Source organism: Thermobia domestica, chromosome 6, assembly GCF_964235325.1.
Source record: "Thermobia domestica chromosome 6, izTheDome1.hap1.1, whole genome shotgun sequence".
Classification (NCBI taxonomy): domain Eukaryota; kingdom Metazoa; phylum Arthropoda; class Insecta; order Zygentoma; family Lepismatidae; genus Thermobia; species Thermobia domestica.
This window is the reverse complement of record NC_137459.1, coordinates 242160512-242187858: the sequence shown is the minus strand read 5'-3', so window position 1 is coordinate 242187858 and position 27347 is coordinate 242160512. Positions and strand designations below refer to the sequence as shown.

The window sequence follows — 27347 nt, the reverse complement described above, 5'->3', positions numbered from 1 at the left end:
TTTTTTTCTCAAAGAAACATTTACTTATTCTTTTCTAACGCAAAAGGTATTGCAACCATTTACAGTGTTCCTCATAGTAAACATAACGTCCATATAATAAAATATACTAGATTAATCTGTAACTACTATAGTTACAATGCTATAACATCATTGGTCATTCATAGAAAATATGTCCCAGTTGCATCCGTTTCCAGTAATGAGTAAGTAGCGAACATATTCTTTTAATAAGTAACATGCAGGTAGCATCTGTTCTCTTTCTGAGCAAACGACATAACGTGTTGTGAAGAAGAATTTGACTATACCACTTCCTTGTTTTATCGAGCACTTCATAGAATAATTTTGGACTAGATTCTTATAATTGTCAAACTTCGGACAATGTTTTGCTTGCTTACACACCAGGTATCTAAGACATTTTGATTTTATTTATATTATTTCTATAATGCCTTTTTCTTTTCCGACGATTGTCATAAAGGTGGCGCTTTCTAATTTGAAGTGTATATACATACTATTTAAAGAATTTTATACACTGGCACTTGTAAATTCATTCCCTACCGTAATGATAAATCCTAGGATTTTGTATACTTCATTGACGATGTGGGTATTGAAGGAAAAATTTACAAATAAACCAAAATCATTTACTGAATGTATATGGGTTATCAATAATGAGTCATGATATAATATCTATGAGTCCTCAATTAGATATTTTTTTTCTATTTCCCTAGTCAATGTTATAATCTTATGTATTTTAACTTTAAGAGTCTTCCCTACGCTTACCTCTATCTTTTAAAATTTTAGCGAAACATATAGACAATGGAGATTAAAAAAAAATAAAGTGTTAGTGCTATTCCTTTACCATTGGGAGCGGTGATCTTGCAAAACTACGCGCTACTGTCGGTGCAGATCAGTGTTACGTACGGGCCGTTAGTAATAGTGGCGAAATATTTTGATGTGATATCATTAATAAGTGATTTTGTGTGTTGTTAGGTATCTTATAATGTAATTAAGGTATTATTTGTGTGACAGTGCAAGATTGAATTTTTTTCGTGGTTAGTCCGGAGAATGAAAAATACTAATGGGACAATATAAAAATTTAATGAAACTATGAAATTTTGCTACTCTCGACTAAAGCGAGTAAAGCCACGAGGGAACATACTTCTAGCTGTAACGGATAGTCTGCAGGAATCAGCAAAACTCACGCTTATGGTAGTTTGGCAAAGAAACTGACTCCTTAGAAGTAGGAGATCCAACTAATGCGACGGACCTGGACTTTGCCGTGAAAACGTAGTATACACCTTTGGTGCCTGTAGATATTGATAGTTGCTATCGCAGTATAAAGTGCTCCTAGCAAACCAAGACTGTCTGATATTTTCCAACATAAGATGAAGGTAGCCCAATTCAATTCATTTCTATTTCACTCTTTCACGCCTTGAAATATCAACAAATAAAAGATCAAATTGCGAAATTTAATTATATTTTTTGATTTTCAATTAAAGAGATAGTTTCCAAGTGACCAAATATCTGGATGTATAGAAGTTGGTACAAAACTCTTAAAATTGTTTTTGCGATGTGGTATAGTTATCAATTAAGATAGTTTTCATTGCTCTAGTTTTCCACCAAAAACTGTGTTTTTCCCCACCTTTCCACCCAACAATTTCGGTACCTTTTTCACCAAAAACTCCTAATCCTAACCATTGTGTTTTCTGTATCATTTCGAACTTTGACTATATTAGCAACTTTCCATTTCTCTTGGAATTCTGACGTTAAAAATACTATGTTAGTGAATATTTAAGAGCTTCAGATTACACAAAACATAATTTATTCGGATCTTGGAGCACGTTAATTTGCATATGGCATGTTCATTTACTTTGACAATGATCTCGTCAGGAAAGAAAATTAAGTTTGATTTATTTGTATTAACGGCTTTTGCCAGAAGCGAGGCTTGTATTGGACGCAACCAACAGTTTAAAGCAGTCTTGGAAAGTAACGTAACGGAAGTAACGCGTTACAAGTAACGTTTTTAAGTAACGTTTTCTAGTAACGCGTTACATTTTTTCCAAAGTAACTGTAACGGTAACGCGTTACAAATTTTTAAGTAACGTACCTAGTTTGCGTTACATTTCGAATGAGTAACTACAATGTACGTATATTTTTTTGGAATCAAATGTTTCTTTCTCGTAAGAGAATTTCTGAGAATGGAGCAATGGAACATGAACTATGTCAGTGACCGACAGTCAGTCATCGATACATAGAGAAACAGATAAGATCTTAATGCCACTTTATGGTTTTGGAAGATGAGAACAGCCTCAGGGAAATCACGTGTAATGATTGTAAGCACCTGGAAGATTTTGTCATAGATTTTGACAGTTTCAAATCAATACATTCAGTAAGTGAATAATGAGTCCAATGGTAGTCTAGTTTACTTTCGTTGATGTTGTTTTTATAAAGATGGAGAACGAAAATATTTTACCGTTCGAACATTTGTTGATGGTATGTGATATTGGAGTTCTTTCAGATCAGTTTGCGTAGCCTAGAGTTCCGTTGATTATAGAATTTAGAACAACTAGCTCTAAAAAACATGTATGGATTTTAGAGTTACTGTGATGCACTTCCAGTTCAAGTGTCTCATTTTATTAGTTGTAGTGTAATGCTTCTCTATATTCTGTATTTTTAATTGTACATAACATTATTATTATTATTATTATTATTATTATTATTATTATTATTATTATTATTATTATTATTATTATTATTATATATTTTGTTTAGCAGAATAGTAATAAGCAGCCATTTTTTTACGCAGTATGGCATCTTAGTAGTGCTACATTATAAGAAAATGCTCATATAGCTGTCAAATAAGAATTCGTTCTTGCATCTATATAAAGCTATTCAGAATATTGCGTTTATAAAGTCAGCGAAGGACATCAAATTTCCAATAAAGTAAATATCCGCATGAAAGGCTATAGCAGCGTTATTATTATCAACATACAGTTCTAAACATTTACGATGATTGGGGAAAATCTGAATGTGCAATAATAATAATAATAATAATAATAATAATAATAATAATAATAATAATAATAATAATAATAGTTATACGGAAAATTGAAATTTTTTTTTTTTTTTTTTTTTTTTTTTTTACATATTCAAAGTTTCGGATCTAAAAGTAACGCATAAGTAACTTGTAACGCGTTACATTTTTACAAGTAACTTACCCAAGACTGGTTTAAAGCAGGATTGCAAGGATTGTAGTATATTTAATGCTCTCCCATTGGAAATTGAACGGGGTCTCGTGAATGAAAAATATGCACTCTGGCCACTAGACTATGGAGTTGAGCAAAAGGAAAAATATCAAGTACTTATGAGTTATTACAGTTTACTCGGACGAGTAAATCATCTTTAGGATTTGATTTTTTTTTTAAGATCTCTCTTAAATGAGTATACAATCAACTTCTGTCAAATAGTTTTCTGGTTACGTTGAAGTATATTAGATGTTACTATTTTAATTTAGATTTGATGTATGTACATAAGAAATTTAGGTTTAAGAAAATCTCAATCTTTAATATAAGACTGGTTTAAAGCAGGATTGCAAGGATTGTAGTATATTTAATGCTCTCCCATTGGAAATTGAACGGGGTCTCGTGAATGAAAAATATGCACTCTGGCCACTAGACTATGGAGTTGAGCAAAAGGAAAAATATCAAGTACTTATGAGTTATTACAGTTTACTCGGACGAGTAAATCATCTTTAGGATTTGATTTTTTTTTAAGATCTCTCTTAAATGAGTATACAATCAACTTCTGTCAAATAGTTTTCTGGTTACGTTGAAGTATATTAGATGTTACTATTTTAATTTAGATTTGATGTATGTACATAAGAAATTTAGGTTTAAGAAAATCTCAATCTTTAATATAATCCTTATGAGTCTGATTGAGTTCTTTCTTCACAAGAGATCTGAGGCAGCTAAATTTATTATAATGCTGGTCAATTTTTTTCCACTTCCACATTTTTCGAATATTATTACAGAGGTTGTTCAGCCTACGTTTGGCCGATTTCGTTCCTTCCCCCATCCGGGCAGAATGGGCTCACCCAACCTGGCTCGTGGCGTCCTGCAGTGTTTTGCAGTGGCTTCCTGGGAACAGAGTTGTTTTTCCGCGCGGACGACAATAACGCACAAAACAGGACCATTGTTGTAAGTGTTGTGTTAAATTTGTTTCCACGTGTGAGGGTTTCTGCTCTGTGACCAAAATGCCGCCCAAACTAAGCCAGTTTTGGGAAGGCTATGTTGCGGCTCTTTGTGACGCCCACTTTAATGTTTCTGTCATGAGAAAACAGTGCAAGAAGAATGGTTGCAACATCACTTTAAGTGGAATAAAAATGTTATTAAAAAGTACAAGGGCAACGAAGCTCCGCCATTTGGATCACCAACGAAGTTGCCTAGGAAGCGGGAATGTACCAAGGCCACCTCCACCATGCAGAGGAAACTTTGCAAAATGGCAATGCAAGAAAATCTGCCAACAAAAAGGTATATGGCTAATCGTCTTGACGTGTCTTTGGGGACTGTGAGCCGGACGTTACACCATCAACTCAAGCTGGAAAAAGTCATGAAAGCTCGCGGCCATCTTCTTGCGGATGCCCACCAAAAGGAACGAAAGTGTAACGCCCGGAAACTGTACGAACGGCATCTGGCAAAACAAAGGTGGATGTACGTCGTAACACTAGATGAAGCATGGATTTACCTTTCCAAGTGCGGCAAACCGAGAGCCATCATGTACCGAGAGAAAGGCGCCAAGAACTTCAGAAGGTGGGTCCATGTCCGTCAAGAATCCTTCCCAAAAGGGCTCATGGTCGTTACTGGCTACTGTTACAGAGGTAAACTGAAGATTCGTAGGGTGGCGAAGAACTGCAAAATAAATTAGCAGTATTTTCAGGAGCAGATCATGCGGCCGATCTACGAGCATGACGCCAATCTGGTGCGCATTTACATGGACAAGGCCTCATCACATACCTCATGATCGTCCCTCGCATTCTACAGGGAAATGGAGGAGGCAACTGGTATACAGGTGATACCTTTCAATGAGGTACCTGTTAAATCTCCAGATGCAAGTTCTATGGACTATTGTGGATTTGGATTGCTAAAGCGGGCTTTGGTTAAACGGTGTGTGACAACTGTGGAAGGACTTTGGAAAGCTCTGCAAAGGGAATGGGACAAGATTCCCCTCCCAGTTCTTCAGAGAAGCCTATTACAGTGGAAATTACGCTGTCGGGCTATTGTTAGGAACGAAAGGAAACACATCGAGCACTTACGGATCTGGCGCCATGGATTCTTCTAAATATTTAGGTAAGTCGAAATTGGCCAAATGTAGACTGAACAACCTCTGTATTATTATTATTATTATTATTATTATTATTATTATTATTATTATTATTATTATTATTATTATTATTATTATTATTATTATTATTATTAAGCTTATAAATCGTCTACTCAACTATGCTGAATGTCTATGATTAGGCTTTCTACACATATATAAAAAACAGATGAAATAGTTTCATAATATTTATCCTCTGTAGACTCTGCCTTGGTAATAGGTGATTGAGGCCCAGTTAGCTTTAGTTATTTTGTGCTGAAGGAGAGGAATATTCACTTTATAGAAGTTATATTTCGATTCACAGTTTTTGCTTTTTATTACATCATACTTTACTTTCTGTACATTTATACAGGAATCGACTAAGAGAAGATAATTATATTTATTGTAGGAAATAATGATTACAGTTCTGTTTTTGTACACTTACTATTAGAATATTCGTAAGTATTGTATCAAGAGTTCTTTTCCTAGAGAATTTTGAACAATACTTATGCTTTTTAAGCTATATCATTTTATAATATTAACAAGATATGTGGAAGTTTCTGGGTAAAAAGAAGTCAAAGTCTATGTGAATTATATTAATGTCACTTATGAGAAAAAGATGACTCCCTGTTAACAATAGTAATTATACGGTTTTAAAACGTTCATACACAAGGTTAGTACCAGCTTCGCTAATATATATAAGTTAAAGAAGATCAATTATACCAATGTTGGGTTTCCATAATATGCAGTCTAGATTTAGTTTATTAAGGGAGTTTACTGAACGTTAAACGTTTACTAATTGATATAAGAAGACTTTTTTTTCATTCTTGTTTTCATAACAACTTAAATTTGTATTGCATCTTATGTACGGTACTTTTGATCAAAGTTTCTGCGTCTTTGTAACTGTGGGTCAATATGATTCACTGAACAAAATTATATCATGAATATTTGCTAATACTTTGCCAGGAGTTGTGTGTAGTTACGTACATCTGTCTCTCAAATTTGATAACAGGTATTCAGTTCTCGCCAGATGAATACATATCAAAAATCAGTCTGTAAACTGAATCTTGATTCATCTGTAAACAAACATACGACCACTGAATCTGGGTAAAATCATGGCGTTCGCGACACCATTCCAACGACATCTTGTCTGCGCTGGGTAACACACAAACTATAGATCTTGCTTGCAAAGAAAGAACTTTCGGAAAGCCTTCAAGGCACAGCAAGTCTTAATACAGTCTGCCTTGAGCAGTAGCGCGGGGCGAAGTCAATTGCCATGCATATGAGGTGGTGTGGCATCCGGAAGTTCGTGCTCTTATGACTCTGTGATCCTTGTATGACCCTAGTCCAGTCTTCGCAATACCTCACCTGTCGAATGTTATTGATTGTACAAGCGTGACACAATTTTTTTCGGGATAACCATGGCTTTGGGTATTCCTACCTGTGTTTGGCCAATTTCCAAACAATCAATCGCTCTCCATTTCAGAAAATGAAAATGATCTTTGAACCATGACGAAGTCAAGCAAGCACCGCTACCACGGAACAATACAACTTCATGTTAAACACTTTCTCACCTGAACTGGTGCACTACTTGCTACGCAGACGAGGAGGCTCTTTGGGTACATTTCGTCACCATTGTGGCTTCGCCTACTTTGCCATTATTTTTGAGTGTAGTGTCTTTTTTAGTTTAATATCCCACTGTTATGCCATTTAGACTATAAATAAACAGATGATTAATAAAAGTGAATGATTGTGATATTAATTTTTGTGCTTTCCCACTGGGAATCGAACCCAGTACCATATGCACTAAAGACACACACACTAGCCACTAGACAAACGAGGAGGCTAAGTATCGAGTTTTCTGTTAGTACTCACTTACACTCAGTAGCGTAGCGTGAGAAGTACATAGGTGTTACCGGTCATTACTCATAAAGAATAACTTATTGTGAGCCTACGAGGAAACCACAGCACTAATAACAATAAACTAATAAATACGTGCAAATTTACTCTCCATTGTAGACTGCTTTAAATATTGTATAAGTCGTCGATTCTTTTGTGAGAATAGATCTAACACTGTGTCATTGAAAGTCGTAACAGAAGCGGAAACGAGCTACCGCACCGTGCGATTCTGTCTACAACAGAAAGCAGTCAGCAAGCACCCGCAAAGAAAGATGTGGAGTCTGGCGCTCCGCATTCACAACAAGTTGGGATTTTACCGTCCAATTGAGCGGTAACAGAGCCCTTGAGTAGTCATTATGTTTGACAAGCGACAGAGCCATGGAATGACAGGAAAAGTCACTGTGCTCTTTCGGGTTTGTTGTTACAATTCTCCTCTCGTGCAACAAAATTATCCATTGACTTACATATCAATTCATCTAACGAAAGCAAGCAAAAATACTGTTCTTATTATATTATTTTAAAATATTGTTATGAGCTACTTAAACTATTATGAACCTTCGCATTTATTATTCTTTTAGTGTTACCGCCGGTAACACTGCTTGCATGTACGCCTCATCTCTGGTGTAAGCCTTCCTAAAGTTATACATTTTGCAAAATACATGAAAACCTTCGTTCCTTTTATTATGTACACCTACATATAAAAGATTAAGTACTACATCTCACAAGCACCGAAAATGTTTGGTGTAAAGTAAAATAGAAAATATTAATATGTCAATTTAAAAATAAGTAAAATAAAAGTTATTAAAATGCTAAAACACACTCATCTTCTTGGAAAAATACTTAAATAAATTTAATAAAACTGAAATATTTGCAGGACAAAGTGATGAAGTGAGGGAATCATATAGGATATAAAAGGTTCTTTTTGTAATGTGCTACAGATTTGGTGAATTACTTGAAGGGGTAATTTAAAAGGAAAATCGACGGGGAAAGGAGAGGGGGAGTTTCACTTATTTTTCTAGTTATTATTATTATTATTATTATTATTATTATTATTATTATTATTATTATTATTATTATTATATTTATTATTATATGGAAATTTACTTTTAAGTTAAATTGATTACTTCCTTCTCTTATAAAATATGCTTATATTATAGGGTATTACAAGTATTATCAAAATATATTTCTTCATATTTCTGCCGACATTGAACGTAAACTTACCTCCATAGCTCAGAATATGGCTGGCATGGTGAAAGTGCTTGATATGTGCAAGCTGGCTGACCATCAGCAGTAACAAGATCATTCGTAGAATTTCTATCAAACAAGCCACACAAACCAGCTGTGTTCTTCATGTCTGTCGCAAATGCATATACAACAACGTAAGAAAGATAGGGACCCAGCACAACAATCGTTCCACTTGGAAATACCATCTGTAAACAAAAATAAGTGGTTAATTCAGTTTTCTCAGCTAATATTGTACTAAAAATATATAAATGTATAATTTATAAAAATAATGACTCCTATATTCATAAATTAGTGCCTTCTGCCAAACTATTCTAAAGAGAGATAAACTTTAATACTTTAAGACAGAAAAACTGTCTTTAAGTTTTCATTAGCTGTAACATACTACGTGTACATTTACGTTGAGACGAAATCTTCGTTCAAAATTTCATGCACAACATATAGCATTAGCTTGAATGTACTTAGGTACACTAGTTGAAGTGCATTTCAGAGCATTCCGTATACATGCTCCAATTCTTTTGCACCACAGAAAATAATGGACTTAGGTTGAAGCTCCGTAGTTACAAACACACCAGCCGCCGTAGAGAGCAGGCATATAGTAGTGTCTTTAAATCATATGTTGTTAATAGATTGAAGGTCGTCGGACAAAAGGACAAGTGTGGATTGTGGATCAATTTTTGCGCTTGCAATGGCAGAACGACGCCAGCGAACGCTTATTACACAATGAAATAAGTTGGAGCGTGTACATATAGTGAAGCTGGAAGAGATCGAGTTGTTATTCAACAGAATTGTCAACCTCATGTGGGTTGTGACCTATCAATTATCTATCGGTGGTGTACACAATTGGAGGCAAAGATCCTTACACCAGACGTATCTACCACTGTCTCGGCACACTGGGAGTGTCTAAACAGAAAAATCATTCGAGTTACTCTAACTCAGAAGACAGCGACTGCCCACGAAATCAAGGCCACCATGACCACCATGTGAGCGCACAAACACAACGTTCCTGCGTTCCTGTCGCATGATTATTCCTGATATCTGCTCGTCGCCGAAACCGTCTTCCGTAATGTCGGAAAAGATTTCTCTGGCGAAAAGTATGGAGGTAGGTAGGTAGGTAGTATTCAGCAATGAGAGATGTTTCTGTCTCTTACAGTGATGGCCGTAAGTGCGTCCAGAGACGTAGAGATGAGCGGAAAAATCCTGTGTGCTTCTGCACTCTCCATACAGGTTCCATATATGCCTTCTAGTATAGGAGACGATGAGCTAAACATCCCACCTTCACTCACGAGAGTATGTTTGGTGTGTCATGTATTCGTGGCGTCATCAATCTCGTCCTCCAGCCCTCCTCTCCGTCGTCAATCCTGTAAACTCTCTCCAGGGTACCATCTTCCGGCAGGATAAAGTAGACCCCTATACCACCAAAGAAATCCATCGTGTTCTACTCGGTATCCGCCTTCTACCCTGGACTCTGGATCTAAGCCTTATAGAGTATTTGTGGAGCATGCTGTGACGGCGCCTGATGGCTAGCTAGACTTTGGCAATAACCTTTTGGTCTCATGCCCTAGACAGACATTTAGCATCTGTGCGACCGGGTACCTACCACAACTGTAGCTTGGGATTCTTACAAGTGCTATTAAAGTGAATAGTGTGTTTAGTGTAGACCATATATAATATGTTTGGGATGCCTCACAGGCGCCATATTTTACTCAATATTACCTTTTCGTTTTATACCAACTTTTTGTGAGACTAGTGAGTTCTTATTGAGTGTTCTTAAATGGGTTTCCACCAATATATTTTAAACCAAGTGTTATAAGCAAGAATTATTGCATTCAGAGGATCATTAGTTAAAGAAGATACTGGGATACAATAACAATAAATTTGAAACTGATTACTAACTATTGCATCTTATCTCTCTAATTCTTTAGAATGATTACAGACTATGGTGAATACATGCTTATATAAACCAGGAACAAATGGTCAAACCTGATATGATCTTCCTTCGTTTTGTTGTATGATATTAAGGTCTTGTTCGTCGTGTTCTTTATCTCCATCTGAAGTTGAAGTGGTTTCACTCCATATTTGAACATATCCTTTAGAACACACATCTGCACTTACAATGGACTTTTTAGCCTTTACTTTAACTGCACAATTGCAGATGCTTCGATAGGAACATCTTCTGTATGTTACCTATAATGAAATATATAGTCAAAAAATTTTTAAAAAAAGTCTTGAATCCCTCCTTCAGATAATAGAAACTTGTTTACTCTTAAAATTAAACTTCTCTATATATGTTGTAGATCGTTAAGTTTTGAATTAATTATAAATCAATTCTCATATTAGTAATAAATGAAACTAAGCTTTAACCTTTTTTTTAAAAATAAGAAAGCCTCTTTAAATGAAAGATCTTGCACAACATCGATAATATTGTTAAAATGCTAGATCTGTTGGACAATTTACACTCTTTTTGGTTGGATCTTCTACCTATTATATTATTTAAGAAAGAATTAAATTATATTATATTTGCTTGCACTTAATCTTAAAATTATTTTCATGAAATTTATTTTAGGCTTTAAATAGATCAGGTAAATGATGATTTACTTGCACTGTCCACATTTGTTTTCATAGTCAAAACGTTATAAAATCAAAAAGACTTTTGTTTCTAAGAAATGGGCTTGAATGTAATTTTTCCTTGGTAATGAGCATGAAAATGTTTATGGTATAATGGAAACAAATATTTACCTATACACGTGCCTCACTGAGCAAAATTTACGTTGTGCAAAATTTGGTAATTTAGGAGAACTTCAAAGAAATAAAACTTAAATATAAACACAAATAATATTAATAATAATAATAATAATAATAATAATAATAATAATAATAATAATAATAATAATAATAATAATAATAATAATAATAATAATAATAATAATAATAATAATAATAATAATTTAGAAAATATGTCTTGTAGTAAATATCACCAATCGCTTAAAAGAAAAATACAGAAAGTAACTATATTACAATTAAAAATATTTACGTAATACTATTGATCTGAATTCTATGCATTGAAAACTTTAAGGTACACCTGGCTACTTCTGAATTGAGGTTCTTTTTGATTTCTCATACTCTCTCTTTCCCTAGTCCTAAATTAAGAGTTAAATTTAAGCATAAAGTATGGGCATTACTTACTTGTACTTCAAATCCCAAAATTGTGTGTCGATATAAAACAAAGGAACCTTCTAATCCATGGGCATATGTAAGACCATCAAATGTATGAATATAGGAATCAGAAATGCATCTTTCACTTACATCAACTCCCATCACAAGAACCTAAAAATTCAGGGAAAAAGCATTAGAGGGTTGGAAACTATTGTAAGAATGTAGTAAACACTTAATATTACCGATAAAAAAAAACATATGGACACACCATTTTTTACAGTATTTCTCAACTACAAAATAATACAAGGAAATAATAATGTTAAAGTTTGTATAGTATCAATGTTTGCTACTTTCTACCAAAGATTAGAAAATTTTGAGCAGTAGTTACTTTGATTTTTAATGATTCAACCATTATAAATGAACAAATGACATAATCCAAGGTAGATATCAGTAATTTAAAGAAGTATCATTTTTTCGCACAAGAAGAATAAGGTTTATGGAAAATATTTGCAAAATGTATACAGATCTTTTCCGGTTTCTAGATACTGGAATAAAGAGTAAACGCTAACTTGAACTTTTGTATTCGATTATCTTCGTATTTCCAAAACTCATGGGCATAGAAACTTGAAATTTTGTGAAAATTAATGTGCAGATTTAACTTCATTCCAGTTACGTGAATTCTCACATAATCATTCGTAAATACGTTTAACTTTTCACAATTTCAAGATTGAGTCAAATAGTTTTCCCGCAGCCTGAAGCAGTGGATTCGACATAATCCATGCCAATCATTAGGTAAAGTTATCATCTCGATATATTTTTTTTTCCCCCAGAGAACGCCCATAAATGATTTTTTTTTTCAAAGTTGAGATACAGTTATATCCCTTTGTTGCATACGAAATTGGAAAATTCGACCTATTTCATGAAAATTGTTATACAAACTTTGTATTCTCCAAACTGAATTTTCGAAAAGTTAACCACAAGTGTCTTTTTTCAGCTTCAATATTTACCCAAATCGACTTCTCGTATACGATATTCATATTATATATATCAAAGTGTATAGTGTACAAATTTTGTGATTATATGCTCAGTGTTTAAAAGAAATTATTAATAATATTGGGAAACCTTTTAATCCACTTAGTACCTGTGGAATGGTAATCCTCAAAATTTACTATGGTTAAGGCATATAGTGAACATTTGACAAAGTTTCAATTTCCTAGAACGAAACAAATTAATTCACATTTCCATCCTTTTAGATTTTGAATTTCATGTAATTCCGTCTTACTTTAGTTTCCAGTTCCAGAAGAACATTTGTATAAAATTCAAACAGGGGTTCAAGCGTTCACGGGTTCAATCAGGTGTGTTGAATAAGTGCCAAGACCCCTTCCTATCCATAAGAGTCACATTTCGCTAAAACTATGTCTTATTTTGTATCTTGTCTAATCCTCTTATTCTAGGATTCAAGACGAATATTCGCACATTTGAAGTTTCACCATCTAACAGTTTCGAAAATATGGTGAAGTTGAGAAAAGGTAGAAGCTTCCTTGTAACCCATATATATAAGTGAAACTTCGTAAAACTCCGTCTTATTCTCAACCTAGGATTCAATGATTCTCATATACATTACATTGTCTCAAAATTCAAGGTTTTATTCTTAACAGCTCCAGAGATCTAGCGAACATTGAAAAGAAAGACTTGATCCTCGCAGTGATCGCATTTCTTAAAATTCCATCTATTCCCAACCTGCGATTCAATGAAAACACTTGCATAAAATTTCAAGAGTCTATAGTTAAACACTTCGGCAATGTGGTGAATATCGAAAAGAAAAGTACAAACCCCCTTTACCTTTGTAGTAGTCACACTCCTTGGAACTAAGTCTTATTCTCAGCCTAGAGTCCAAGGAAAATATCTGTAGCAAACTTGTTCCTCCGTGAAATATTTTCGGAGACCTGATGAGTAAATGAAATTAAAGAAAAAAATAAAGCTCCCTTTCCCTCTTAGGGATCGCATTTCATAAAACTCTGTAGGACTCAATGAGAACGTTAAACCAAAATTTAAGCTTCTATACCCAAACAGTTTCGGGGATCTGGCGAACATCACAAAAATGCTAGGCACTATCCTCGTGTGGTCGCATTTTGTAAAATTCTGTCTTATTTCCAACTTAGGGTTCAATAAGAACATTTGCACAAAATTTCAACTTTCTGGGTGTAAGAGTTTTGGAGACTTTGTGAATGTAGAGGAAAGGTTTAAGAACCTGTTTCCCTTGTATAGACTACATTTCGTAGAACTTTCTATCACCTTCCGCTTAGGGTGAAAGTATATCTATACAAAGTATTCTTACGTTTAAAAGCTTCAAAGATCTAGTGACATATATAAAAAAAAAAAAAAATCAATCTCCGTTTTTTCTCTTAGGGCTTTAATCTCACAAAACCTCGTCTTATGTGCAGTCTAAGGTTCAAAGATATCATTTGCACAACATTTAAGTTCCTAGCTCAAACGGTTTAGGGGACCTCGTGCTGAGTGAGTCAGTGGATAAATATACAGGAGAATAAATCCACTGACTATATATAAACCAGGTGCTTCAGAAAATGTATGCACAGTTTGAACTGCCGTAGGAAATTTATTTTCCAACCTATAATAATATATTTCTGGGGAAAAGGAATGTTATGTTTCCTCAATAATTGGTTGCAGAATCATTGGTCTAGCTGCGAAACCCAGTTAATAGCAAGAGAGTAACAGCAAAATGGCGAACGGACGTTTGAGCTTTGAAGACGGAAGCAGATTATTAAGTGGTACTGGAAGTTTGAGAATGTTGCTGCTACTCAGACACCGTGGAGATGTGAGTATAGGACTGATCCACCTTCAGGGGTAACAATTACACGTCTACTAGACTAATTCGAGACTCATTGAACAATGTATGATGTGCAGAAAGGCCGATCAAGGCAACCTCAAGTGGTTAGAATTGCTGAATCCTCAGTTGCGGTGCTGGAAATGTTTCAACGTTTACCTCAAAATTCTTCAATGCAAGGGTCATGTGAAAGCGGTGTAATCATGCTGAAGAAAGGTAAGTTGCGTGTGTATATTCGAAGGCTGGTGCAACAGTTAAGGGACGACGACCCAGTTAGCATTATACAATTTTATGAATGGGTTCAGATGAATGGTTACACTTAAACCGGGATTTATGGGTAGTAGCATTGTCTAGTCGGATGGCACAATTTAAACTCAGTGGAACTGTCAGTAGGTATAATTGTATGCACTGAGCTGAAGATAATCCCCACATTACTGTTGAAAAGGCTGCAAACTTCCTGGTGTAAATGGGTGTTGTGTTTTATGTTTTGCCTCCTAGGAGGCTCATTGAGCCTTTCCGTTTTGACGGTATTCTAACTGGATTAAAGTACCTAACAGTGCTTACTGACTTCATTTCCCCTGCCATTCGTGTAATGTACCGTAATGACAGGTTTTATTATCAACAAGATGGGGCCAAGCCGCATTATCATGCGGATGTGCGAGCATACCTGTATCAAAATGTACCAGTCCCATTGATAGTACGCAGGGGACCAATCGGGTCTCCTGCACGCTCTCCAGAACTTACGTCACTATTTTCTCATACTGTACACATAAAATATGAGGTGTATCATCGTAAGCCATGTACCCTGGACGCAGTTTGGGATAAGATTCAAGCAATGTGCACAGAAATCCCATTAGATACTCTGATACGAAGTATGGAAACAGTCGTGACTAGTACTCAGAAATGTATCGATGTTGAAGGACACCATTTTAAACATTTACTTTAACCACTATTTGAAATACTCAGTTCGAACAGAAAGTACACTCTTTTTCAAATTGGATTGTAATCTTACTTTTTTTTTTTTTTCAGAAATTTAATCTCGTAGGTAGGAAAATAAATTTTCTATGACAGTTCAAAGTGTATATCCATTTTTGACGCAGTATGTATATATTTTGTTAGATATATAATCAGTGGATTTATTCTCTTATATATATACTGGGTGTATAATACTGGGACTATAGGCCAACTCCATTATGAGTGAAGATGCAAAAATCTGAAAAAAGGAGTAAAGTTGCTGGAAAGAGTTTTCAATCTAAATGGTGGAATTTTCCAATCGCATCAGCCGTTTGGGCTCCATACTGATAACGTGCCGTATATTAAAAGAGAAAACGTTACCAGTTCAGCAGGCAATTTCCCAGGGTTCTCACCGTATCAATAATACAGCACTGTTGGGAACTGGATTTGAGGTATTCAAAGTTCCCTCACATATTAATGCGCACGCTTCCCGTGTTGCTTTTGCGTGCCGTTCGAACAGCTTGCTGAAGTGGAAACGTTGCTTTTACATTTAATATAGAGCACGTTACCAGTGGAGCCCCAACGGCTAGTGCGGTTGAAAAGAATACCATAATTGTAGATTGAAAATCGCTTACTTCGAACAAATTTTCTCTCTTTCCAGTTTTTCATATCTTGTTTTATAACGAAGTTGGCTTATGGTCTCGGACTTTTGATACGCCCGGTATATATAGAGTGAACCATTTGCAATATCCACCTGCAATAAAGGAGAAACCAAAGAGGCACAGAAACGAATCTTTGCACAAAGCAACTAGAATGAGGAGGACGCTTTCGCACATATTAGGCAATAACATCCAATGAACAGTGATGCCAACCCAAGATAAAGTTTTTTTTTTCTTTTTAAATAGCGTTACATATAACTCCAAACAACTGGCAAATTAAAACTAGTTTTGCACAAACTAGGAAGAAGATATAAAAATATGCGCGCAGTTGAAATCGAAGAGATATTAGAACTTCTTAAATTCACACAATGTTTCAAAGAGTCAGGAGAACAGTGTTGCTATAAGGGAGGATAAAAATGAGTGAGTTTGAAAGTAGTACACTAACTTGGAAAAGTTCCCGATTACATTATGTTTCGAACTCTAGTAAACAACATTGTGTGGCCTAATGAGCATATTGACGTTTATTTGAAATCGGTAAGGAAAGTACCATCCAAGATATGAGGTATTGTGCAAAATCTGCTAAAGAAGTGTTGTAGCAACGATATTAAAAAATTCTCTGTTTTCCCGTTCCTATGAGTGTAAGCGAAAAATAACTTAGGAATTCGACTTTGTGCATGTTATGTCCGTTCTATTTTTGATTTGATGTAATGTGTTTTTCTATGTTATTCAGACTGGGCAAACGTGGTAGTGTGATTCTTTTATGTGATTAGTTTTGTTGGGCTACGAAAATGGATGGAAGAGTGTAAACATTGTTTTAATGTTTTTTTTTTTAATGTACATAACTGACTCACTAGGAATGAGTTCAAAGTTGAACCTTGAATTTGGGAATAACCTATATATTTCCTGAAAGGTTTTCTGGAGCAAGTTTCAAAACAGGTTTCAATTCCTTGCCCGGAAGTGGCCCCATCCCTTCGGAGTTGGAAATATGTAGAACAACTTGACCTATATGTCCTATATAACAAAGTGCCGTGGTTGTGCATGTATTGCATAGGATGTTGTGTTGAAGTGGGGTTGTGTTTGTTAATAACTCTTGAGGTGTAAAATGAGCCGCTTTACAATATAGAAAAAAAATCATGTCATCTTTATTTACGGGGAGGAGCTGAAAAATGTTGCCAATGTTCGAATATTGTATGGAAAACGATACCCAGACAGAGAACAACCCAATTTGAAGATATCATGGCGAATAGTGCAAACATTTTTGAAACGGAGAGTGTACAAGCGACATAGAAACACCGACGACGGTTTTAACAAATAAATATCCAAAAATTGATGTTAGCGGCAGTGGCTCACAATCCCCATATTAGTTCAGGTCTAATCGAGCAAAACGTGACATTGTCACAGAGTAGTTTGTTTTTGCAAATATTGGAATGGTTTACCACTTTATATTTTGCTAAATCAAGACTTACGCGCGGATGATTTTCAAAATCCCATAAACTTTTGCGAGTGGGCATTACACAAAATACAAAACGATCGTACTTTTTTTTTTTTTTTCTATTTTCCGATGGATTAACATTTAGAAATCATAGGCAAGTCAATAGGCATAATATGCAGTATTGGTCGGTAGAAAATCCCCAAATATTACGAGTGATGGAATGTCAGCGCCCATGGAATGTCAATCGAAGACCAATTAATTGAATAATATTTCATTGAGGTACGTTGAACAGAGCAAAATACATGGAGTTTCTAAATGGAATGCTGTCCGAATTGTTAAAAGCGGTACTTTGCGCTGCGTCCCTACCACTCTGCTTTTGCCAATCAGGTATTACTACCTACAAAATGTTTGGAACCTCTTCTTGTCGTACCTCTTGTTTGTTCGCGATCCGATGTCACATGTCATTTTCCACCATTAGCGACAGCTCATAACTCGGTTACGACGCCGCGTTTCACTATGAGTCACACGGGGCTTTCTCCTTTTTGCTAACGGAAGCCTACAACTGTTTAAACCGCTATCTTAAATTGATTTTACATCTCTAGTATGGGTATATAGAATATTTCTAGTGTTCAAATACAAATCCAAATTTGTAGACGAATCAACATTGATAGTGTCTGGTAAGGTACAAAATATGCAGCCGTTAAATTCTCGTTACGTATAAATGTTTTAGTAGTAATAAAAATATACTATACTCGTATATATATGTGTGTGCTAAAACTGAACATTTATTACATATATATGTTGAGAATTGTTCGTGATTGCATTGTTCCCTCATGAACAAAAATTATAAATAATTGTTACATGTGTATAGCAAGTAAGTTGGTGTTTTTCATAATTTCTATGTCACATAGTTTTCATATAAAATTTATTAGCTACATAAATCTGTTTCTTTTAAATAATAAAAAATATCTTAGCATTAATAGCAAGATAGTGAGATAGAAATTACGAGGAACGCCAATATCAATTGCAGTTAATTCTTCAACATTAGTAGACGGCAGCATGGTGGGTCAGTGATAGAGTGTTCATCTCTGGTGCTAGGGTTCTCTGGTCCGATTCTAGGACATGTGAGTTTGTGGTGGGCAATATTATGTCCGTGCGTTTTTTATGGGTTATCGGGTTTCCTTTCATATTCTCGTTCCATCAATTTCTTTGTAACCATTAATTCCATTAATCATCTGTCTCCTTTATTTTACAAAACATAATTGTGGATCGTAAGACTGAAATACATTTAATTTTTCCAACAACAATACCTCGAAATTTTCAAAACAGCCCCTGTTCCATCATCAGGGACGAAAGGAACAAAAGTAAAATGTAAAATGAAAAGAAAAAAGGGGATGAGGTTTGTTTCTATATTTGGAGGCATTGATGTAAGATGGAGAGCTATTAATGCGGGTGCTTATCATAATTTGTATAATGATGCTTTCCAGTGCGAATGTAATTCATTAATATCAATATAAGTAAAACAATTAAACTTTATATTTTTGTCATTAAAATATAACTCCATAAAGAACTTAGTGGATTTTTGAAACCATTAATTGCACGGGATATTTTAGGAATTCGTGAGGGAATTATTTCATTCTGTACCTGTAATGCAATTTTAGAAATCTTTTCTTAAGTATATTCAATGAAATGAACTCACCTGTTGCTGAGGTAGTTTATACTTATTCCAATCTTTGTGATGAGCAGAAAATGTTTCTATGTCGAGTGTAACCTGAAGATCTCCATCATAAAAGTTGTCGGCTTTTGCTCTCAGGGGTATTCTTTGAGTTACATTCCAGTTATATTTACAGATAGTAAACACACAATCTGGGAAACCTAGCTGAAAATACACAGAAGTAATAGCAAACACAATACGTTTATCCATTTTCAACAAATATATATATATATATATATATATATATATATATATATATATATATATATATATTTAAAAAAAGAGAATACATACACATAGAATACAATTAAATATAATATTAAAATTTCAGCGTGGAAAACCGATATTTTAAGTAGAATCTTACGCTTCAAAAGTTCTTTATAACACCGGTATGAAACGTAATATGTAAACTCTTAAATTAAACTACTTACACGCATATCAATTCTTGTTACTCAATGAGTTATTTATCTTAAAAAAAATAATGTATTTGAATAATTATGAGCTGATGTCATTAAATTGCTACATACAATACTAAATAGAATAAGAAAACACTTTATTCTCGAAATATAATTTTTAAAAACAAGACTTTGGCCTATTTTCATCGTTTTCATCAAGAACTTTTGTAGCTCTGACTGATCCACTCAACGTTCACATATTTTCAATGGTTCTAGTTCTACATTAATTGTAATTTAACTAAAAATTTACAATTTTGCATTTTTAATATAATATATACCGTATTTAGCAAAGAAAAAAAGAAACAAAATAATGTGTCAATCTTTGTTGGTATTTTCACGACAATTGTTACAATTAAACAACTTATTATTATTATTATTATTAACATCATATTCAATTTATAATTGTTGCCAACGATCATTTTGTTAGTTGCTCTATTAGTTTTCTCAGGGGTATATTAACACATTAAGCTCTCAGCATTTATGGGTTAAATAGTTACGAAGATCATTGCTGTGAAAGCCCATATACTGAGTTCAATGTCTTAATATATCATTGAGGAAGTCTGTAAAGCAACTAGCGAAACTACCTTTATAAACAATTAATTTTAAATTAAACACGAGTACATTCCCTGAATAAGGGGTTGTTTAGTTGCAAGCAACACATTTTTAAGTTTAGTGGCAGAGAATTCTGGTTTACGTGTTCTAGTCTTGGTCTTGCCTGTGAGTGAAAGAGCATTCTCATTTTGTTAATCTTCCAGTTATCTCATCATCTTGTACATTTACTGGTGTCTCTTCAGGAATACAAGGCATAACCACGGGATGTTAACACTTCATTTCAATCGAATTTACTATTCCACACTCTTATCAAAACTTAACTTTATAATACTTAAGGAAACAATTGATGTTATCTTACTCGATCTAGTGGGTCTCCTGATGGACAATGATGAGAATCTTCAGGATAGTTTACTGTTACTTTCAAGGAAACGCAACAATTATTGTCGAAACAGCTCACTGGTAGATTTGATCTTAATTCCAAGTGAACAGCTTCACCTCCTAATTGATAAACAAAAATCATCATTGTATTAGTACACTTTGGAAATAATCTTTAAGTGTTTCAAGATTTGTGAATGTTCTTACTACTAACTACTCGTTTCATATTCACTTATTTTCAGCAATGGTTTGTATCCTTATACCATATTTACTGGTGGAAACATATTTAAGAACATATAGTATACATCGTCTTATTCAAACAAGTTTGCGTCATAGAATATATGTCTCTAAAGGGAATGCTGATCTTAGTTTGAAGGTCTCAGCACAGTGGTCACCGTAGAGAGAAGGCCGATGGTAGTTTGTAGAGAATGTGTGATATTATTAGTTTAAAGGTTGACTCACAATGCGATGAGTGTAGTTGTGTGTGTATTACAGTGTATTTTTGCAATATCAGGATTATACCAGAGAACGTCTATTATGGAATTAAGTGATTTCGAGCGTGACCCTGTAGTGAGGCTGTGAGAGACGAAGTATCTAGCCACAATTTTCCCACTCAGTGTATCCGATGAAAGGCACAACATTTTCATACCAGACATGCCACCAAGTGCCTCGCGACGCCCCAAGAACGGCCTGTAGAAGAGATGGATAGTTTGGATCTCCCTACTTGACAGCAGGGAGCCAGCTAGAGCAATCAGGAGTGCACGAACACTAAATAATCGATTATTAGTGACAGGTCTACATTCCTGTGTCGCTCTTCCACAAATACTCCTTACACAGGCTTATCGTCGAGAGCGTATTTGGTGGTGTGGGGAGAACTTGAAGACGAGGCGAATAACGGGCGGTGGTATCTTTCACACACCTTAAATTCTAGTATGGAAGAGGAGGCAGTGAGCTATCCATTTCATCTTCACTAAAACATTGTACAACATTCTTAAGAATTTGGAGTACCGAGAAAGCTAGTTAGATTAATGAATATGTGTTTAAACGAATCCCAAAGTAAAGTCCGAGCAGGAAAATTCTAGTTCGCAAGTTTTCACGTCGAGAATGGCCTGAAACAAAGAAATGCGTTGTCACCATTATTATTCAACTTTATCCTGGAGTACGCTATAAGGAAAATCAAAGATAGCAACCAGCGCCTAGAGATGAATGGTATCCATCAGGTTATTGCGTATGCTAATGATGTAAATATAATACGAGAACAACGGAAAGAAATACAGAGGTTGTATTGAACGGTTGCAGGGATATGAGTTTAGAAGTAAATATAGAGAAAACTAAAAGCACGGATGTTCGTCGGGATCGTAATACGGCAAATTGTGGATGCGCTAAAATATCAAATAATACTTTTGATAAAGTGGATACTTTTCAAATATCTATGATCAGTATGAACAGTTCAAAATCATATCCAAGAAGAAATTAAATGTTGACTGAAACCAGAGAATTGGTGTTATTATTGAGTTCAAAATCTTTTGTCGTTGCGAATTCTACCGAGGAATTTGAAGCCTATAATACATATAACATTGATCATGGCTGTTGTGCTGTGTGGCTGCGAAACATACTCGCTTACTCTGAGGGAAGAACGTAGACTGAAAGTATTTGAGAACAAGATTCTGAGACGAATATCCGGACTCAAGAGGAGCGGGAATGGTGAATGGCGGGAACTTTATAACGAGGAACTGTATATTCTATAACGTTTACCAAACATTGTTAGGGGCATCAAGTCTAGGAGGCTCAAGGGGACAGGTCATGTAGCCAGAATGGAAGAAAGTAGGAACGCTTTCAAAGTTTTAATTAGAAATCCAATCGAAAAACAACCATTAAGAAGACCTAGGCACAGATGGGAGGATAATATTAAGATGGATCTTGCAGAAATAGGAGTTCAAAGTAGAAACTGGATCTAGTTGGCTAAGGACAGAAGTCAGTGAAGAGCTTTTGTGAACGTGGCATTGAACCTCCGGGTTCCATAGGCCATAGAGTTAACGTCTGATGAAGATAACATTAAGTTATTGAAACTGTTACGAATTATTTTTATTTTAATAAATAAGTATATAGTTCGGTCAGAAAATATTAATTATTTAAGTAATAGTTCCAGAGTCAAAGAAGGATGAAAATAAATATATCTAGATAGATAGAGGCATAGATAGTATGTATGTATTGTTTGATTATTTCTATTAGATATTCGAAAACTCTACCTTTCATATTGTAAATAGTAGAAACTTCCTATATAAATGTAAATACTAAATAAATAACTAAAAATCTAAATCAAAATATGTTTAAGTTGGAATTTCATTGCTATTGTTACTTTTGTGTACATATCCACATATACACAAGCAACAACAAGTTAGCTCTAAATACTAAAGAAAAAACAACTAATACTAAGGAAGAACTAACTGTTTAAATTTTTATATACGCAAAACAAGAAAAAAATTTCATCTAACATTTAAAATGAACGAATAATTAAAATATTTGAAAAAGCAGATAATAATATAATCACACATATCAAATCTGTGGAAGTCTAGAATTTTCTAAATTATCCTGGAATAAATATATAAATAATACCATAAAGTACCTGTCAAAATTTATGAAGTAAAAAATATTCTTGTGACCATAAATAAACAGCCATATTTCTGTTACGGTTTAGTCACTCTAAAATAAGATATTCAAGTTTAGTCTATAAATATAAGCAACGTTTTGAACTTCAGAACGTTAGAAAATAATATAATTAATTTAAACCATGCACGATAGGTAACTGAAAGTTAAATACACTCCCAATTCCGATACTCTTTAAAACAGTATAGCAGGGCCAACAAGAGATGATCTCTGAAGTTTCTTACCACATGCACACGGAAAATGCAGCCCCTACTTTGATACTATGTTATCTCTACGGTCACTTTGTCTTACACCATTAATTAAATTGCAATTATAGAAGAACCGAAAAAAGCCTTGACACGTGAGTAGTGGTAACGTCACTGCGTGCTGTCAGAGGCCTTCTCTTGCTGGCTCCTCTATAGTATTTTTAAATAAACAAATAGATAATCATAAACATACATAAATATATAAATAAATACATGTATATAGAAAGAATGATTTGAAATTTCTATTCCAACATTTCATGGGTGAATCTATATACGAAACTAAACTAAAATAAAATAAAACAATAAATAAAAAAAGTCTCTTTGTGCATAAACGCAGATACCAACTTCTTTTCTGAGTTATGAGCACCAGAAATCACGCAAAACTAAACTTTGAAGCTCCATATCGAAAATGTCAATAATATAGGAAAGGCGGCTTTGAAATTTACATAGAAAAGTATATAATAACATAATCATGCCTGTAATACCTTGTTTAAGACTCTGAGACAATTGAATAAGGAATTCTCCAAAGGAAGTTAGTGATTCCCGGACATTCAGTGATGAAAAAGTAGGTCTCAATGAGCTCATATGGGAGTATTGATCATTAAGGAAAGATATTTCGTGTAAAGCATATCGATATTTCCCACAGAGAAAAGATGGGAGGATATTACAAAACGAACTGCGCATGTTGTTGCATACCTCCAACAGTACGTGATAGACTGCAAATAGGAGACTTGAAAGAAATACTACTATATGATAGTTACAAATCGAAAATGACATCGTAGCTCAGTACAATAATAGTTACTCATGCTGTAAACAATTTCATCAATAGCGTAGTGAGAAATGGACCAGGTAGTTCGAGGACTTTTCAAGCCAAAGAATAATGTTATACAGTTCCAAGTTATTAATAATAAATTTTGGTAGACGTAAAGGAAGTTTCCTCGAAAGCCTGTCAAAAACAGGTAATTATGAGAAAATTGATAGTTGCGAATAGGTTATTGCTATGGCAAATTTGTTTCCTTCATTAACAAACCATTTGTAAATGTTTCCTATAGCAATGTGTTAAGATAATAACACTGGAAACGAATATTGTATGGCATATGTCCCATTCACTGGACTCCCGAATTCACATCTCGATAGTGGTTCTAATATCACTTGAGAAAACAAGGTTTTTATCCATTATATTCTTGGTGCTGCATGATATCCAGGTAAACAACGTGCCACGGAAGCAGATTAACACTGCTTCACTATAAAAATTAAATGATTTTTTTTTTAAATATGATATTCCATTGTTATGCCCTTTAAGGTAATAGAGATGGATGATTAACAGAAGTGAATGATCGTAAAATTAAAGCTTTTGTGCCCTTCCACAAGGACAACATGCACCAAAGGCATGCTTCAGTGTAATAAAATATTGAAAAATTGTACTTAAGTGAGTTAAATATGTAACTAACGGTCGAAGACTTTCCTTCCCTTCAGTCACATTTATACTACAAGTAACTTTAGAGTGGATGAACGGGTATGCAAAGGCTCCTTTTTGATATTCATGGACCTCGAACCACCTGGCTACACCAACACTGAAAGTGTTTACACTGGAAGTAACCATTATTTTATTGAACTATGATATTATTTAAGATCTGTAACAAGTATGTGGTAATATTTTTTTCAGATTGCCTATTTCAAGCCACTACGTACTGTTGGAAATATGCAGTACACACAGTTCGTAAAGTAATTCCCTACATCTTTTTATAGTGAGAAATATTGACCTGCCTTATGACGATGCATTTTTCTTTGATGGTCAGTGCTTCCCATATGCCCATTTAGACTTACCTTTTCCAGACAAAATTTCCACAAATCACTTGTTTACTTTAGGAAATTCCATGCGGATTGTCCCAGAGTTCTGAATGAGGTATATTTTTAAACCACAGATATGACTTTCTGTGTAAATTTTACGACTGTCTTTCCTATATTCTTAGCTTCTCTGCAATAGAGCTCCAACGTTTAGTTTTGTATGATTTCTGACGCTCATAATACAGAAAGGAAGGCTCTTTCGACGTTTGTGCAAATATAAATTTTTTCGTGCATAGGAATTTCAAAATCCTGCAATAGAAATTTCAAATTACCCTGTATATTTATGTAATTACCCTGTAAATTACCTGCATGCATGTGTACTATTCGAAGATATGTATGTAAAATGAAATTTGTATAAATATTGTATTTATAATTTATTGAGTTGTTCAGAACGCTCTGCATTAAACAGTTGTGTTCCAGTATCTACTTTTTTATAAAATAAAAGAATATCTGTCTGTACTAAAATTTCAGATAAATCCTTGTATATATATATATATATATATATATATATATATATATATATATATATATATATATATATATATAATGTAGATATTTATACACAATATACATAAACATCATATGTTACTTTATAATTTACTTTATCCGAAGTAAAACCTACTCTGGGTATACTGTACACTCAGTCAATTACCACATCAACATTTCGAGAACTATGTGTGCAGTATTATGAATAACCTTTTATAGTTATATGAACAAAACAGTGTTTGCTAAAAGCATGTACCGAGATTGTTTAAAAGATACTACAAAATTACAATTTGTGAAGAAAGAAAGAAAGAAAGAAAGAAACAAACAAACAAACAAAAAAACATCAGTCAAATTACAGTACCGGAAAGAACTATTTAAAGATTACAAGCCGATTAGTACGATTTTTCAGAAACTACATACAGGTTACATTCGTATACTATTTGTATAGCGAAAATTTGAGTTACTCAGATAGCCATGGTTTGCTACTCTTTATATTATTTTTGGTAACATATATAGAGGTTCTTGAATATTCTTGGAGTATAAAATTTTATTTGTATTCACAGTCAGCCAATTTAAGGTTTTCTCCAGACATGCTCAGTTTTGTTACAGTAATCTGTTGTAACAAAAATATTTCTCTTAGTCTGTTTATTCAGAAGAATTTCCGAAGATTCCCAATTTTAGTAGGTTTTTACATAAATTTCGTTAACTCACAGTTAAAACAAGTAAGAAGGAATTAAAATAAAAAAATCTCGTAAACCAAAAGAGCAAAACATTAGATGTGGAATAATCAAGCATATATCTACACCAACATTTCAAACTGTGATTTCTTTCACAAAATACAGTTTGGAGTGTTTTTTCCACTTCTTCATATGCTTCACAAGCTAATTGTGTCAAATCTAGTCAAATAGTGGAATGTCATCGAGAAAATCAACACTAAGGCCAGGTATTTGGAGTGTCTAAAATAATCGGAATCCAAAACAATTTTCATCGTTTCCTTAAATATTTTACTCCCTTTGAAACAATGCAGTAAGATGTACTTCTGCAAACATATCTTATAAGGAACACCAGGTATCTCTCGCAAAGTTCAACTTTGATGAAACTCTGAATATAGTAATATCTTTCAAAATCAGTCGTAAGCTTATCTCGCAGGTATTACTAGGATACGAGATATCTTATTCGTCGATTGAGTTCTCATAATTCTAAATTATAACATTCTTAACTTATGACAAACATTGACATAATAACCTTCCTATTCTTGAAATCATCTATATCTTATAATTTGCACAGACTACGTCTCTCACAATTGAACACATAATGGCATGTGCACATTTTGTGGCACTTTGTGCATGAATTTTATTCCCAATATATAGGTAGGATATCCAAGAACCATTTCAGAACAAAAATTAATGCTACAACTGTGAAAAAAATTGAGAAAATATTCTTTTCGCTTACAAACAGTTTAAGGATGT

At 34.1% G+C, this 27347-nt stretch overlaps 1 protein-coding gene across 1 annotated transcript in view; it reads right to left on the bottom strand.

Moving 5' to 3' along the window:
* The window catches only part of LOC145688445 (von Willebrand factor D and EGF domain-containing protein-like), a 613451-nt gene that overhangs the window by 177178 nt on the left and 408926 nt on the right, over positions 1-27347 (bottom strand). The window contains exons 7-11 of the mRNA XM_081762680.1: positions 20616-20755; positions 19236-19415; positions 11677-11817; positions 10474-10677; positions 8470-8678 (exon numbers count right to left, since the gene is read on the bottom strand). Coding sequence (XP_081618806.1) covers positions 8470-8678; positions 10474-10677; positions 11677-11817; positions 19236-19415; positions 20616-20755 — 874 coding nt within the window. The remainder of the gene's footprint in view (positions 1-8469; positions 8679-10473; positions 10678-11676; positions 11818-19235; positions 19416-20615; positions 20756-27347) is intronic.